The sequence below is a fragment of the Mirounga leonina genome, unplaced genomic scaffold (assembly GCF_011800145.1).
Source record: "Mirounga leonina isolate KUSES-001 unplaced genomic scaffold, KU_Mleo_1.0 Mir_114, whole genome shotgun sequence".
Taxonomy (NCBI): domain Eukaryota; kingdom Metazoa; phylum Chordata; class Mammalia; order Carnivora; family Phocidae; genus Mirounga; species Mirounga leonina.
Window position 1 is genome coordinate 1,394,797 of NW_023270265.1, and position 18,184 is coordinate 1,412,980.

Consider the following 18,184-nt stretch of genomic DNA (forward strand, 5'->3'; position numbering starts at 1 on the left):
GTGCCTCTACCTCTCTCTGTCAAATAAATAAATAAAAATCTTAAAAAAAAAAACAAAAAAACTGTGTTTTTCCAACTTTCATCAGTTAAGCCTCATAATAACTTCACAAAAATAGTTTTACATAGTTTACAGAGATTTGGTTGTACAAACACTGATTCACCTGAGGTACAAAGTGAAATATGTAGTTGATGTTATTAAAATTAATTTATAGGGGCGCCTGGGTGGCTCAGTTGGTTAAGCTTCCAACTCTCGGTTTCGGCTCAGGTCATGATCTCAGGGTCCTGAGATCAAGCATTGGGCTCTGCACTCAGCAAGGAGTCTGCTTGTCCCTCTCTTCTGCTCCTCCCCTGCTCTGTCTCTCCTAAATAAATAATTTAAATATTTTTAAAAAATTAATTTAGACTACTGGTTAGAAAGAAACAACTGGATTTATTAAGCTACTAAAGTTATGATTATATAATTGGGCTTTTTCATATTGCTGTGGAAAGATATTTCCTACATAAATATTTACATGGTTTTCAACATGAGTATTCTTCAAATGATGTTAATATGTGACAGATTTAGTATATTTAATATATTATGAATAACGTAAAGAAAATTTCAGTGATCAATTTTCATAGTTAAATGGATTCTTCTGAGATTATTGTGAAGCAAGTACGTTTTGTTTATACATGTTAATTACAGATTTCAAGGATATTTTTGACATAATGTAATTTTGCAATAATGTAAGGTAGGACCTTACTATCACCAAAATAATATTTAGTTTATTCTATTAAAATGGTGATCTTATGTCTTCCCTAACATATAATTTAATGAGAAAGTGTATGGGCCTTTGGAATTATATTTATGAATGTGGAAGTGAGTATTAAAAATAAATTGTTTGAAGCTATCTAGGCATGATACTAGTAAAAAAAACTAAAACATATATTAGGAAGAATAAACTTTATTGAAGGACATAAAATAAGATAAAAATAAATGCAGAGCTATAACACATTAATGAATGTGAAGACAACATTGTAAAAATTGTCAGCTTCCCTCACATGAATTTATGAACTCCAGTGCAATGCTAATCTAAACCCCAACAGGAACTGCTGAACTTATTTAAACATTCATATGAAAGAATAACACTATACAAATACCTAAGATAAATTTGGAGTAGAAAAGGGGGGAAGGTTTGCCCAAACCACATATGAAGATGTATTTTTAAAACCATAATAATCAAAACAGTGAAATACTGGTTCAGGAAGATTGTAGGGTCAGATTAGAGAAACATTGCATATATGGAAATTTGATGTGTGATAGAATTAGCACTGTAAATCAAGAGAAAAGGCAGACTATTCAATAAATACTGCTGTTAAAATTGACTTCTTACCTCACAAAAGTAAATTCCAGATGGCATAAGGAGTAAAATGTGAAACAAAGAGCTCAAAAAGGAAAAGAAAATTTGGCCAGATTTATATTGGAAACTAAAAACAAGGAGTGCTATTAACTCTCTTAGCTTTCTTTTTCTTTATAATAAAGAACAAAAAAATCTGTTTTTTCAAGGGATGAATAAATTGTGGTATATTCCTACAGTAAAATTCTACATAGGACTTTAAATGAATGATCCAGAAATGTGATTCAATTTGGATAAATCTCAAAGCATTATTGAGCATAAAAGGCAAGTTGTAGAAGGTTGAATACAGTACAACCATTTGTGTAACATCTAAGTACATGCAATAACCATGCCATATTTAGCTATTTAATACAATATAGCAAATTATGGTCGTACTTAGTGGCTTAAAACAACAATAATCCTTTATTATCTCATGTTTTTATGGATTTGGAATTGAGGAGCAGTTTAGCTGGGCAATTCAGGATCTCATTGGGTTGCAATCCCATGTCAGCTAGGGTTGCAGTCATCTAAAGGTTTGACGGGGCTGGAGGATTCAATTCTAAGGTGGCTCACAACATGGCTGAGAAGTTGGTACTGGCTCTTGATAGGAGACTCCACTTCTTCTCAATGTTGGCTTCTCCATAGGGCTGCAGGATTGTTCTTGTGGCTACTGGGTTCCCTCAGAGAAAGTGATCCAAGAGAGCAAGACAGAAGCTACGGTCTTTTATGGCATAGCCTGGGAAGTTACACACCATCACAGCAGCTGTATTCTACTGATTTTACAGACCAGCCCTGATTTGATATGGGATGGGACCACACAAGGATGTCAATACCTAGAGGCAAGGATCATAGAGAGCCATCTTAAAGGCTGGCTTCCATATACTATATATGGTATATTGAGCTGCGTCTGTGTCTGTCTGTCTGTGTGTGTGTGTCTGCCTGCCTGTTTGTGTGTGTATCATGGATGGCGATGCTAAACACCAAAGACCAACTTCAAGAGAGTGGTTTCCTTTGGAAAAAGAACGATTACTCTATTTAAATGTGGATAATATTTTGAACAGGAGCAAGGCTGGAATAAAGTAAGGAGTCCAATTATAATATAGCTGATAGAAGAAAGGTGTGGTGGCCTGGACTAAGAAGATGGTAGTAGTAGAGAGAATTGGAAGGATTAGAGATGTTAAGAAAATATAATGAAAGGACACGGTGACTGATTAGATATGAGGAATGTCATGTTCTGGTTCTAAGAGTAGTCGGGGATATCAGACAATTTTCTGGATTGGGCAGTAGTTAAATAATTGTGGTGTTATTGACTGAAATGAGATATGTCAGAGGTGAGTGGTTCAAGGAAGATTAATTCAATTTTAGGATTTTTTGAATTTGAGGTATGTGTACAGGAAACTCAGCAGACAGTTGAATATAGGTTTGGGACATATCAGCATTTAGATGGTACCTGGAGAGTATGGAAGGACACGAGATTGCCTAGAGAGTATGTGGATTGAAAAGCACAGAGACCAAGGACAAAGCACTTAGAAACTTTCAAAAGGGATGAATATAGGAAGAAGAACCTATGAAGGATAATGAGAAAGTGTAGACAGAAAGGTACAGAACAACCAGGAGAGTATGGAATCACCGAAGCCAAAAGGAAAACTTTTTATAAAGTGAAGGAGTAGGTTGACCTTGTTAGATGTTGCTAAAACAAGCAAGTTAATTCCTTCTTCAACCCCAAATGTCAGTTGTCCTTGCAGTTCTCTTCTTAGTCTGGAAAATCCCTTCCTTTTTGTTCTTATGCCTAAATCCAGCCATATTCTCCTTCTCAATATTCACATTGGTTGACCCATAATTTCCTGGCTCCTTTGAAGCACACTGCTGTAGAACATACTTAGATTATTTCTTATTTTATTGAAATGGAAATCAAAGCAAAAGATTAAACCCAACCAAAGAACTACCTGATGCAATTTACACTTAAAAAGAATATTTGTCCCTAGAGAATAGGAGCTGTTAACTGTCAGTAGCTTGTAAATACCCATTGTGACTTTGCTACAACCAGCAGCTATTTTACATATTGTTAAACTTGAGGAACTTGGGTAATTGGTTTTGGTTGCAAACCAAGAAATCTGACATTTAATTACAATCTAGTGTGTGGCAAAGAAAGAGACCTGGGGATTTATTTCAAAAGCAGTATTATAATAAGGGTTTGTCAGTCCGGAAGTGTGTTATTCCATGCAGTTTCTCAGAGCTTTCATATTTCACTCCTTTGAAAGACTTCATGATCTTTAGTGTAAAAAGTGGCTGAGAAAGACCTTAATTTTCTCTGTTGACTTTATCTTAGTTATTTTAAAATAGTAACCCCTAAGCACTTAAACTGTGAAACTGATGCTTTAGTGAAATCTTCCATGCTTTTGTGTTTAAGACTCCCATCTTTTATTTAAATTCACCTCTGTCTGCTTCTTGAAATCTGTGGCTGAATAGTTTTTTTCACATATAGAAGGAAGATATGGCGGGGGGGAGGGGGCACAGAAATAAATAAGTTAGTCACCTAATTTTCTGATGCCATCATCATTACTGCCTATAGAAGAAGTGGGGATATTCATGTTAATGGCTCTGACTTTAAGGAAACACTGGATTGCTAAGGATTCTTCTATTTTTTAAAAGTTTTTAAAAAAATATTTTATTATTTGTCAGAGAGAGAGAGAGAGAGCACAAGCAGGGGGAGTGGCAGGCAGAGGGAGAATCAGGCTCCCTGTTAAGCAAGGAACCTGGTGCAGCACTCAATCCCAAGACCCCGGGATCATGACCTGAGCCAAAGACAGACACTTAACTGACTGAGCCTCCCAGGCATCCCGCTAAGGATTCTTTTAGAAATGAAGAAGAAAATGACAAAATTTTCAAATATCTTTAGACATTAAAAACTTTAGATAGTACTTACTGTATATTAAGTTCATATAATTATCTTTGGCCTCTTCTTCCTTAGGAAATATAGACTACCCTTTTGGAAGAATTAAAGAAATAGAGATTTCTGTCTTTTCAATTTTTGTGTAAACATCCAAGTCATGTATCCACAGAGGATTAACTGCTATGGAAATTGCTGCCCTGCTGTCAACAACTAGAACACCAGACAAAATATGTAAAACAGTTGTTTTTAGACATTGGACAATAAGGACCAGACTGTGATCTCTGAGAGAAGAAAAACAAATGGGATTGACCCTATATTGCCTCAGCTCACAGCCTGAGGCTTTGGCTAAATTCTAAACCACAAGACTAGGCTAGAATAACTTCCAATAACAATTACCAGAAATTGTAAAATGGATAATTCTTAGTGCTCATACAGAGCCAGAAATCATTTGACTTCCCTCCAGTCAGAAAAGAGACATCACAGAATATATGAACATTCAGTGTTCATTGAATCTTAGAAGTGGGGCCAAATTTGGCCCTATAATAAAGGAATCTAGATCTGTCCTAAGAAACTTTCTAAAGGACTTGAAAGGATCAAAATAATATGCAAATAACTGTACAACAAGATCCAGCACTGAACAATGTAAAAGTCATGATGTCTAACCTCAAATCAAAATTTACTAGGCATATGAAGAAGCAGGGGGAAAAAGAAGAAAAATTAGTCAATAGAAACAGATGGAAACAACAGAGATGATGGAATTAACAGACAAGGATTTTAAAATAGTTATTATAAATGTGATCTTTATATTCAGGGGGGAAAAGGAAAACAAGCATATGAAGAAAAAGAGAAGATATAAAAATAAACAGATGTAACTTCTAGAGATGAAACAAATAATGTTTGAGATGAAAAGCAGTTACAGATTTAGACACTGCAGAAGAAAATATCAGTGACATTGAAGTATATAGCAGTTAAAACTATCCAAAATGAATCTGAAGGGAAAAAAACCATGATATATAAGAAGAGAGCCTCAGTGCCCTGTGAGACAGCACTACATAGTCTACTATAAGTATAATTGGAATCCCAGAAGGAGAGGGGTAAGAACTAGAAAAAATATTTGAGTAATGGCCAAAATTTTCAAATTTGATAAAAACTATGAGCTCATAGATCTACGAAATTTAATAACTCCCAAGTAGAATACTTAGGAAACCATAGAAAGGAACATTGGAATCGAATTACTGAAAACCAGTGATAAAGAGGAAGTATTAAAAGCAGCCACAGGAAAAAAGACATATGTGCCAAGGAATAAAGAAGAATATATATGTACTTACATATACTATGCAAACTAAAAGACATAAGTTCTTTAGAGTGCTAAAAAGAAAAAAAAAATATGTCCACCTAGAATTTTTTTACACAGCAAAATGTTCTTCAAAAATGAAGGTGAAATACAATAGCCAAACTGTGGAAAGAGCCAAGTTGTCCATCGACAGATGAATGGATAAAGAAGATGTGGTATATATATACAATGGAATATTGTGCAGCCATCAAAAGGAATGAGACCTTGCCATTTGCAACGATGTGGATGGAACTGGAGGGTATTATGCTGAGCGAAATAAGTCAAACAGAGAAAGACGTGTATCATATGACCTCACTGATATGAGGAATTCTTAATCTCAGGAAACAAACTGAGGGTTGCTGGGATGGGGGGGTGGGAGGGTTGGGGTAACTGGGTGATAGACACTGGGGAGGGTATGTGCTCTGGTAAGCACTGTGAATTGTGCAAGACTGTTGAATCTCAGATCTGTACCTCTGAAACAAATAATGCAATATATGTTAAGAAAAAAAAAGAAGAAGAAGAAGATAGCAGGAGGGGAAGAATGAAGGGGGGGAAATCGGAGGGGTAGATGAACCATGAGAGATGATAGACTCTGAAAAACAAACAGAGTTCTGGAGGGGAGGGGGGTGGGAGGATGGGTTAGCCTGGTAATGGGTATTAAAGAGGGCACGTTCTGCATGGAGCACTGGGTGTTATGCACAAACAATGCATCATGGAACACTACATCTAAAACTAATGATGTAATGTATGGGGATTAACATAACAATAAAAAAATAAAAGTAAAAAAAAATTCTAAAAAAAAAAATGAAGGTGAAATAAACCTCAGACTTATCAAAATTGGGGAGAATTTATTGTCAACACATCAGCCCAACAAGAAATGTTTAAGGAAGCTCTTCAAGCAAAAGGAAAATGATAATAAATAGAAATTTAGATCTATACTAAATGAATGAGCAACAGCAGAGGGTAACTATGTGTGTAAATATAAAAGATATTTTTCCTCATTTTAAAATTTTTTAAAAATGTAATTAGTTGTCAAAGTAAAAATAATGTGTGGTTTATAGCCTGTAGAAATAAATTGTATGAGAACAATAGTACAAAGCAAGGGAAATGGAAGTGTGTTGGTCTAAGATACCCTACAATGGTAAGTGGTAAATTATGTGAAAGTCAACTGTAATATTACAGGTTAAAGATGTAAATTATAAACCCTTGAGCAAGGTTCAGCAAACCCAATAGGTCAAATCCAGGCCACTGCTTATTTTTGTAAATAAAGTTTATTGGAACACAGCCATGCCCATTTGTTTAATACCTAGCCCTTTACAGAAAAAGTTTACCAACATCTGTAGGGAAACCCCTAAAAACATAAAAAGGTATAGTTAATGAGGCAGTAGTAGAGATTAAATGTAATCATAAAAATAGTTAATCTAAAAGAGAGCAAGAATAGAGGAAAAGTAGAAGAAAGAACAGGTGGGTCAATTAAGTAGTAAGACTTATACACAAGTAGATTACACAACCATGTTTATAATTTATTAAATGTAAATAACGTACACACTTTAATTAGGCTGAGATTGGAGGGTGCCTTGGTGGCCTCAGTTGGTGAAGTGTCCAACTCTTGATTTCAGCTCAGGTCATGATTCCAGGGTCCTGAGATTGAGCCCTGAGTCGGGCTCCGTGCTCAGCAGGGAGTCTGCTTAAGATTCTCTTCCTCTCCTTCTGCCTCTCCCCCCATTTGTGCACTCTCTCTCTCCATCTCTCTCTAAAATAAATAAATAAATCTTAAAAACAAAACAAAACAAAAACCAAGGCTGAGGTGGTCAGATTGGATAAAATAGCAAGACCCAACTATATGCTGTGTGCAGAAAACCCACTTTAAATATAGACATGGATAGTTTAAAAGCAAAAGGATGAGAAAAAGTACAGCACAAAAAAGTATAGCACAAAAACATATGTCTACACAAAGACTTGAAAGTGGGTAATCATAAAAGCTGGAAACAATCCAAATGTCAACCAGCAGGAAAAGGAAAAGGAATAAATTATAATATATATATAGTATATATATAATGTATATAATACAAATAAATTATGGTATGTCCATACAATGAAATATTACTCAGTAATAAAAAAACTACTAATGCATGCAACAATGTGGGTTAATCTCAAAATCATTATGTTGAGAGAAGTCAGATACAAAGGAGCCTGTACTGTATGATTCCAGTAATATAAAAACTCCCGAAAAGCTAAATATAAATTGAATCAGTGGTTGCCTAGGGATTAATGGGATGGGGAACAGGGGAATTGGGGGAGTAATGGAAATGTTCTTTATCTTGATTATTGTGTCAAAACTCATCAAATGTCCATTTAAAATAAAAGTATTTTATGTTATTTACCAACTATGCCTCAATCAGGGTTACTTTTAAAATTTACTGAAAGAATGTAGTGTGAGGGGTGCCTGGATGGCTCAGGCACTTAAGTGTCTGCCTTTGGCTCAGGTCATGATCCCTGGGATCATGGGTCCTGGGATTGAGCCCTGAGTTGGGCTCCCTACTCAGTGGGGAGTTTGCTTCTCCCTCTCCCTCTGCCCCTCCCCTGCCCCCCCCCTCATGCTCTCTCTCTGTCTCAAACAAATAAAATCTTAAAAAAAAAAAAAAAAGGATATAGTGTGAGGCTATCATATATACACTGTAGGCCTTATAAATTACTAGAATAGGCAAGGAAATAAGATGTAAATAATTACAACACTGCAAAGTGTGATGCATTTGGAATCTCCAGAACGTTAATCTGTATGTTTCCTCTCAACTCTTCCATTTTGAGGGGTATGAATACTTAGAAACATTATAGAATGTAACTTCTGATTCTTAAAAGCTAATAAACATTATCAAGTATCTATCAAGCAGTGAGTTAAGTGTTTTATTTTTTTAAAACATTTTTTTATTTATTTGAGAGAGAGAGTGATCCAGAGAGAGAGAGAGCACGAGTGGGGGCAGGGGCAGAGGGAGAAGCAGACTCCCCGCTGAGGAGGGAGTCTGACATGAGACTCAATCCCAGGACCCTGGGATCATGACTGAGCCACCCAGGTGCCCCATGTGTTAAGTGTTTTAAATGTTTTATTTATTCCTCGAGACAACTCTGTCAGTTAAGGATTAAATCTATTTTATATATCAAAAAAAATGAGGCTCAGAGAAGTTATATACTATGCCCAAAGTTAAAAAGCCAGGATTCCATCCCACATTTGCCTCTAAAGCCTATTTTCCTTCACAGGCTAGTGCTAACTTACCATCTTTAAATGCTTGGTTGTGAGGCACCTGGATGGCTCAGTCGTTAAGCGTCTGCCTTTGGCTCAGGTCATGATCCCAGGGTCCTGGGATCGAGCCCCGCGTTGGGCTCCCTGCTCCTCGGGAAGCCTGCTTCTCCCTTTCCCACTCGCCCTGCTTGTGTTCCCTCTCTCTCTGTCAAATAAATAAATAAATAAAATCTTTATATAAAAAAAAATAAATGCTTGGTTGCTCATGTAAAAAATTCTGATTCAGAATTTATTTATTTAAAAATTCATATAAAAATTATTTCAAAAGAGTTATTTTACTCTGACATTCGTTTTAGTGACTAAGGCTTTGTCAATCAAGACTATTGAGGAAAAAGATAAGGAAATAGGAATTCTGTGCTGTAATATAGAAAATCTTTTGAGTTTCATAGCTTATTATAATGTTTCCTTTAATAACTTTTGTTAGAAAATCCCAAATAGTTGAGCTTTGGCTTCTAGCTGACCTCAGGATGATGTTCAAGAGAACATAAAAAGAATTGTTTTGATTATATCATAATATATTCATATTGTATAAGAGAATACTTACTTACCAAGCACCTTGGAAATAATAATTATACCCTAAGTAAGAACTGACTGTCCTTGAGTAAGGGTCTCACTTTTTAATGTATTTTCACATGTTATTCCCCAGGGATTCTTGAAAGGTGTGGCTCTTAAGAGCCACCTCCTACAGGTTATGGAGCCTGGCCCAGCAATCTCTGGCTACTTAATAAAATCTTCCTCAGTAGAACTGGGGTTTATATTCACCAATACCAAAATCTTTACCTCACATTTCTGGGAAGGTTTCTCTCTGACCTAGTTAGAAGATAATCCTTTGCATGTTTTTTTTTTTTTTTTCCCCCTGAAAAGTGAATTGTGTGATCCATATGATTGATCTTCCATAAGCCAGTTCCCAGAATAACCTTCAACTAAAGCTAAAGGACATATTCTTAAACCTTTGAAAATATTTTAGTGGCGCTTGGGTGGCTCAGTCGTTACGCGTCTGCCTTCAGCTTAGGTCATGATCCCAGGGTCCTGGGATCGAGCCCTACCTCAGGCTCCCTGCTCAGCGGGAAGCCTGCTTCTCCCTCTCCCACTCCCCCTGCTTGTGCTCTCTCTCTCGCTGTCTCTCTCTCTCTCTGTCAAAATAATAAAATCTTAAAAAAAAAAAAAAAAACATTTTAAACCACATTGATAATAGACCCTATATAAGAATAGTAATAATGTAGCTTTAACTTATAATGGAATCTAATTATCATATGATTATGGGTCTTTTTCATTCAGATGTGACGGTGGTGTATCAAAACGGGTTACCTGTGATATCTGTGAGGCTACCGTCCCGGCGTGAACGCTGCCAGTTCACACTCAAACCTATCTCAGACTCGGTTGGTGTGTTTTTACGACAACTGCAAGAAGAGGATCGGGGAATTGACAGAGTCGCGATCTATTCACCAGGTACAGTCACATTCATTATTTATTCCCACCCAACCCTCATTTCACCCCTGACCACTTCTACACACACACCCCCCACTGCAAAAGAATCCCCACACTCTTAACTTTAAAACACATTTTTTTTTTTGCTTAGCAAATGTCAGGAGAGACAGTGATTTGTCTCCCAGTTCTCAAAGTATGATTGTTCAATTTTAGGACTGTATATACACAAAAAGTCTCATTCAGAAGCACCTCACATATAATGCCATGGGCAAAGATGAGCAGTCAATCACATGTTATTGAACCTTTTATTATTACTTTAGGCATAAAATAAATTTTTCTAGTAGTTGAGCCCTTAACTCGGGGGATATGAAGTGTTAAGGACTTCTTTTTCGATCTTCTGTCTTTCACATGAAAGTTTACAAAATAAAGACATATATGATTGGAAAAGAATGAAATAAGGCACTAAAAATTCCCATTTGACATGATATCTGTCCTATTTATTTATTTGAATACCTTACAATTTTTTCCCATTCTTTGAAAAATCTTAAACCTACAGAAAACATAAAAGACTATATAGGAAGTACCTATTTACCCTTGGATTTACCAGTTGTTAACAATTTGCCACATTTCTGTGCTTTAAGTAGTTTAAATATACTTAATTTTCATCTTATCTAGTAATGTAATTAGTAGACCTATCATCTGTCCCTACCAAATTACTGGCAACTAACCACTAATTATACTGAGAAGTACATACATTAGAAAGCATTGTGTTTTTTACTCAACAAACTTCCATCACAGATAGATATATGACATTCTTGCAGCTCTCCCAGCAACCCTAGATTTCCAATTAACAGCTATAGATCTTTGTAATTATTTTACTTGTTCATAAAGTTCTGTTAGAAGAGTATATTGTTAAATCTTCATGGACTTGAGATCACCAAAGCAAAAAGCCTCAGATAATAAAAGCTTTATTTAGCACAGAACTTGGGGATGAGGCAGAAGTGAACTGGAATTTAAAAGAAAAGATATAATTTTTAAAATTGATTTTGAGGATTGCTTTTTCCTGATCATTCTCAAATAATTATGGACATATGACAAGTTTAACTTTTTACATTTAAATTTTTCACAGATGGCGTTCGAGTTGCTGCCTCTACAGGGATAGACCTCCTACTCCTTGACGACTTTAAGCTGGTCATTAATGACTTAACGTATCATGTACGACCACCAAAGAGAGGTAAAAAGTAATCTTGATAAGGCCAGAGAAATGTGGAAGGGCTTTTGGAAAGAACTTTGCTTTTCTTTGGATAACCTTGAGAAGCCGATAATAATCAAAGAAACTGAAAGTCTTACATCCAGATAAACTCTTTCAGTTGAACAGCTCATTGATTACCTCACTCTTGAGTACTTGGCTAGTACACTGACTGAAACTTAGATTCTGCCTAGACACGAGAATGCTTTAGTATTGGATATTGTCACTCTTTCACAGAAATGAATGTTCTACGTAAATTAACCTCCTTCCTTCCATACAAGCTAAAAGTTACATTATTTTAATAACATTGCAGGGGGAATCTTTTTAAAATATATTATGGACTTCCCTGTCCATACTAAAATAATATTTTAATGAACTATTTTAAAGTTAATGCAAAAAACCCATGATGAACAAAATATCAAAAATTTAAATGAAGGCAGTTGGTATTACTGATTTCTCTTTTTATCCCAGACTCCAATATGACTCTACTGATGCTAGATAGCTCTCTAAAATAGCCTTTTTTTTTTTTTTAAGATTTTTTTTTTTATTTATTTGAGACAGAGAGAATGAGAGAGAGAGAGCACATGAGAGGGTGGAGGGTCAGAGGCAGAAGCAGGCTCCCTGCCGAGCAGGGAGCCCGATGCGGGACTCGATCCCGGGACTCCAGGATCATGACCTGAGCCGAAGGCAGTCGCTTAACCAACTGAGCCACCCAGGCGCCCTAAAATAGCCTTTGATTTGGGTCTTTTTTGGTCACTTTTCTCTCTCTGCCCTTGATCTTATTGTCACTTACTGCTGTTGTTAATGCCCCTTCCATTATCACCAGCCTCCTAGGATGTCCCTTCTTTTCAATTCTGCTTTTGAGAATTGTGTCTAAGGTAGAAAATGTTCTCAGTGAAAGCCTAAATATTGAATGCCTCCAAAATCTGGTCCACATCTACTTTAAAAGTTTTCCTCTTTCCCTCTTACATGTTGTCTACTTTTCCTCTGTCCTCTATTCCTTTCTCTTTTCTGAACTAGGCCATTCTTTGCCATCTCAGTGTTTGCTCACCTTTCTCTACGGTGCCTTTTTTTCTTTCTTCCTAACCTATTCCTCGTGTCAAAATCATCAAGGCCGGCTCTTCCATGAAGGTTTTAACAGTCCTTCCTTGCTCTGACTCCCAGCCAACTAGAAGTGACTAATCTGTTCCCTGAACTCTTCTTATTCCTCTTTGTTGTTAATGCTCAGATGGAAGGCACTGTGATTTTGTGTCCTCCATTGACTCAGATGGTCGTTGTGTGTTGAGTGAAATAAGTGAGTTAAGGCAGTAGCATTTTGGTTGTTCAGAAGCCAGATTCTCTTCCACATGCAAGCTAGTTGAAATGGAACTAGCTTAGAAAAAGTATAGTAAATACGGCAAGAATGGAAAAGTATCCTTTAAATAGTAAGACATTACTGAACCAGACTTTATTACATTGGAGTAACAGAACATATATATAGACCCAGGGATTGTTAGCTACATACCAGCTATGCTAATATGTTTTTCTTTATTCCCTGATTTTTGGACTAGAAGTTCTCTTTAAAAATAACAGAAGTACAGGCCTTAGTTTACTCAGTTTTTTGTTATTGTTATTGTTCTTTAAATTTGCTCTTTCTTTTCCAGCTTTATTGACAGATAATTGGTATATAGCATTTAGAGCAGTTTAAGGTATACAGTGTGATGATTTAATACACTTTAATATTACAAAATGATTACCACAATAGGATTAATTAACACCTCTGTCATCTCACATAATTACCTTTGTGTGTGTGTGGTGAAACACTTAAGGTCTACTCTCAGCAAATTTCAAGTATACAATACAATATTGTTAACTATAGTCACCATGCTGTACAGTAGATCCCCAGAACTTACTCCTATTACAATTGGGAGTTTGGCATCCCTTGACTGACCATACCATAATACCATAGAATCCAGTAATCCCACTTTTGGTTATATAACCAATGGAAATGAAACCAGGATCTCAAAGAGATACCTGCACTCCCATATTCACTGATGCATTATTCACAGTAGTGAAGATAGGAAAACAACCTAATTGTCTGCAGATGGATGGATAAAGGAGATGTGGTACATACATATAATGGAATATTATTCAGCTGTGAAAAAGAAGGAAACCTGCCATTTGTGACAAACTGGGTAGACCTTGAGGGCATTCTACTTAGGAGTATTTTGTGTGTGTATGTGAATTACCTAGAGAGTTCATTCCATTTAGATTTTCTATTAGTAAAATTTTAAAAGTTCACTAATACATCCTTACATAAAGTATAATAAGCGGGACAGTAAGCTTACATATATTATGTTGTCCAAAATTAGAGGCTTTTAATCAATCACTAATCTAACCACCTTGTCTAATACTGTGTTTTTAAAGCAGAAATGAATGTTTTAGGTTTTTAAATAGCATCATTATAAGGGAAAGTAAAGGTAGAAACTGAAAGGGGGAGATATTATATTTGATTCTCTGGTAATCAGTTCATCATTCTAACAACTCTTTGCTTTATCTGCATCTCAGAACTGTGGAATACTACTCAGCTTCCCTAGATGTCAGTTAGAATATGAAGTTTGTGGAGCACCTGGCTGGCTCATTTGGTGGAGCATGCAACTCTTGATCTTGGGGTTATAGGTTTGAGCCCCACATTGGTTGTAGAGATTACCTAAAAATAAATTTTTTTAAAAAAAGAATGTTAAGTTTGCAAGGGTCAGAAGTCTGTAATTCATAGAATAATTGTAAATTGAAATGTGAAATTTGGTCAGGGGAAGGACAGAGGGAGAGAATCTCAAGCAGACTCCCTGCTGAGCATAGAACCCTACACGGGCTGTATCCCAAGACCCATGAGATCATGACCTTAGTTGAAACCAAGAGTCTGTCACTCAACCAACTGAGCCACCCAGTCGCCCCTAAAGTATCTTTCCAGTATTTAAAATATTTTCATACATCATAGCTCTCTTACCTCTGTTATTAGACAATGAGAGATTATGCCATTAGATACCATTTCTCACAGAAGCTCAAATAATACTGTTTTAAGTCCATAAACACTTTTTCCCAAACTTTTAAAACATAGTAAAAATCAAAAACACAGGAAACAAGTGTTGGTGATGATGTAGAGAAAAAGGAGACTGGTACAGCCAGTTAAAAATAGTTAAGATAGTTAAATAGTTAAAAATAGAAGTACTCTGTGATCCAGTAATTGCACTGCTGGGTATTTTCCCCAAAAATACAAAAACACTAATTCAGAGGGATACATGTACCCCTTTGTTTATAGCAGCATTATTTACAATAGCCATATTATGGAAGCATTCCCAGTGTCCACCGACAGATGAATGGGTAAAGAAGATATGGTGTATGTATGTATACAATGGAATATTATTCAGCCATTAAAGAGGATGAAGTCTTGCCTTTTGCAATGACATGGATGGAGCTAGAGAGTATAATCCTAAGTGAAATAAGTCAGGGAAAGACAAATACCATATGATTTCACTCGTGTGGAATTTAAGAAAAAACAAATGAACAAAGGAAAAAGACAAATCAAGAAACAGACTCTTAACTAAAGAAAACAAACTGACGGCTACCAGAGGTAAGGGGGTGTGGGGGGATCGCTGAAACAGGTCATGATGAACACCAGGTGTTGTATGGAAGTGTTGAATCACTATATTGTACACCTGAAACTAATATAATACTGTATGTTAACTATATTGGAATTAAAATTTTTAAAAAAGATCTTAAAAAAACATAGTAAAGAAAATAATTTTCTTTTGATAATATATAAAATAGTTTTTAATTTTGTTTCCACCATATTATGTTCCTTTCCCTGTGTGAGGAAGATACTGCTGGCATCCAAGTTACCACTCTTTTTCATCTGCATCAAGAGAGCAGTTTGAATTTCTGCATTTGAGAAGGTTGGCAATCATCCAGATGAGTAGGCATATTCCTCTTCCCCACATTGGAACTCTTTTTAGTGAAAAGGCTAAACAGAAAAGAAATTGAAGGTACTAGAGCTCAGGTATCAGATGATGAGGAGGAACACTAGGATTTTATATATACATGGAGCAGATGGAACAAATCTAATAAAAGAGTTAATGAAGGAGAACTTTTCCAGGACAGTTTTATAAGTTTTTTGAAAGTTTTTTCTACTCACCCTGCCTTTACCTTTTACTTCTCTCCTATTTTCCTTTTCCCTGTTTTTTTTTTTTTAATGACTTTATTTATTTGTCAGAAAGAGAGAGAGGGCACAAGCAGGGCGAGCAGCAGGCAGAGGGAGAAGCAGGCTCCCTGCCGAACAGGGAGGCCAGTGAGGGACTCGATCCCAGGACCTTGGGATCATGACCTGAGCCGAAGGCAGACGCTTAACTGACTGAGCCACCCAGGTGTCCCTTTCATTTCCCTGTTGATGGATAGCACTTTAGAGCTAAAAATGCTGTATGTTGTGTACCAGTAAACCTGAACTTTATGCACTTCCATCAGGCACCGAGGATAAAGGGCTTATTGATAGAGGATCTAATAAAGGCCTATTTAACATTTATGTGGGATTGACAGTCCATAAGTATTATGGATACCTAAGTGTTGACAACCCTTGTACCTAAGCCCAAAATTGAAAGGGGAGAGGCAGAAAAAACCAAGGGGCAGGTCATAGCACTAAGGCTAGCTGTAAGCATCATTGCATTCTTTTGATTACCATAGCTGTGTATGGCTGGATTGCCCTCTGCCCACTGCAGGATGAGAATAGTAACTGTTTTAGCAATTAGATTATTTTAAACCTAACCTAAATCTAGATTGGAGGGAGGAATATGGAAAGCGAGTACAAAAGGTCTTTTATCTCAGTCCATGTTGAAGTAGTAATTAACTCCTTCCACTTAGTATTGGGGAGGAAGAGAATATAATCTAAGTCACTGGTTGTTCAGAGTTGTTGTGCTAAGGAGAATCATTTTGATTGGCACCACTAAGCCCTTTTCCCCATTTATCCATCCAGAAGATATTGGAGACCTTGCTTCTCTCTTAATGATGTAAATGACTTGAAAGAAACAGTTGAACAGGCAAACCAAATACAAACAGTAACAAATACTTTATCAGAGACTCAACCAAAGTCCTTCTCAAACCATTCTAGTAGAGCTAAAAAGACTTTTAATCCCCATTATGTTAACATACCTCCTTGCCTTTCTGTACCTTAATTTCCTGGCAGAGATGACATGTGCAGAAACATTAATAAATATCTAATTGCATTTTTAGTGAAGCATACACAAATCATCCAAAAGTGTTGTTGTTAAGCCATTAGCAGATTTATCTTCTCTCATAATTTCATCTCCAAATATGTGGGCAAATTTTCCCAGTTCAAAGGTTTGAAGTTGATGTTTTCCTCCACCATGACAATACCTTGGAACCGTATTCTTCCTGACAAGAAAATCTAACAAAATAAAGCCAATTCTCTTGAGTTTACTGGGGCTTTAGTAATTGGACATCTGTGAGATTGATCTTTGAATTATCATTTCATGGTTTTTTCATTACCATGAAGGTGTTGGAAGGTGTGTGATTGCACATTAAATTTTTTTATTTGTTTAGAATAGATAGTACATTCACAAGGTTTAACTCCCAAAGTCAAAGAATGTATGGGAAAAAGTTTTCTTTTCCTTGTTCCACATCTACCCTTTGCTCCTTCTGTACCAGCAAGCACTGTTCTTAGTTTCCTATGTTTCCTGACAAATATTATTGATGCATGTGTAAGAAAATATGAATGCATAACTTTTTCCCCTTTTTATGCAATTAATAGCATATATATACACATACATACATAGTATTTATATCAGTCAGGGTTCAACTGAGGAAGCAGAACCACATAAGTATTGTGGAATAAAAGATTTATTATAGGACTGAGACCTTGTACAATTGTAGATGAAGCTGAAAAAGTAAGAGTGGATTCTGAGGAAGATGGTGAGAGGAGGAGGACCCTCGGCTCACCTCCTCCCATGAACACAACTAGATAACTATCAAATCATCCAAAATACCCCAGAAATCAACCTAAAGACTGACATTACAAACTCCACAACTAAAGGGAGAGAAGAGTGGGGCGCCTGGGTGGCTCAGTCATTTAAGTGTCTGACTTTGGCTCAGGTCTTAATCCCAGGGACCTGGGATCAAGCCCCACATTGGGCTCCCTGCTGAGTAGGAGAGTCTTCTTCTCCCTTTCTCTCTGCCCCTACCCCTGCTTGTACTCGCGCTCTCTCTCTCACTCTCTCTTTCAAATAAATAAATAAAATCTTAAAAAAAAAAAAGCAACGGGAGAGAAGAGGCTACATCGAAGAGGGAGCAGGAGACATAACTGGCTTTTGTAACACAGAGAAGCAGGCAGAGACTAAGACAAAATGAGAAGACAGAGGAATTTATACCAAATTAAAGAACAAGATAATGCTGCAGCTGGAGATCTAAGCAAAACATGTAAGTAACACACCTGATGGAGTATTTAAAGCAGTGATCATAAGGATACTCACTGGGCTTGAGAAAAGAATGGAAGACATCATTGAGAACCTTACTACCAAGATAAAAGAGTTAAAAAGGAATCAGGGGCGCCTGGGTGGCTCAGT

The 18,184-nt window shown here is 36.4% G+C and overlaps 1 protein-coding gene across 1 annotated transcript in view; it reads left to right on the forward strand.

Annotated features, from left to right (window-relative positions):
* The window catches only part of MCU (mitochondrial calcium uniporter), a 201,192-nt gene that overhangs the window by 168,230 nt on the left and 14,778 nt on the right, over positions 1-18,184 (forward strand). The window contains exons 3-4 of the mRNA XM_035021482.1: positions 10,178-10,348; positions 11,457-11,561. Of these exons, the coding sequence (XP_034877373.1) occupies positions 10,178-10,348; positions 11,457-11,561 (276 nt within the window). The remainder of the gene's footprint in view (positions 1-10,177; positions 10,349-11,456; positions 11,562-18,184) is intronic.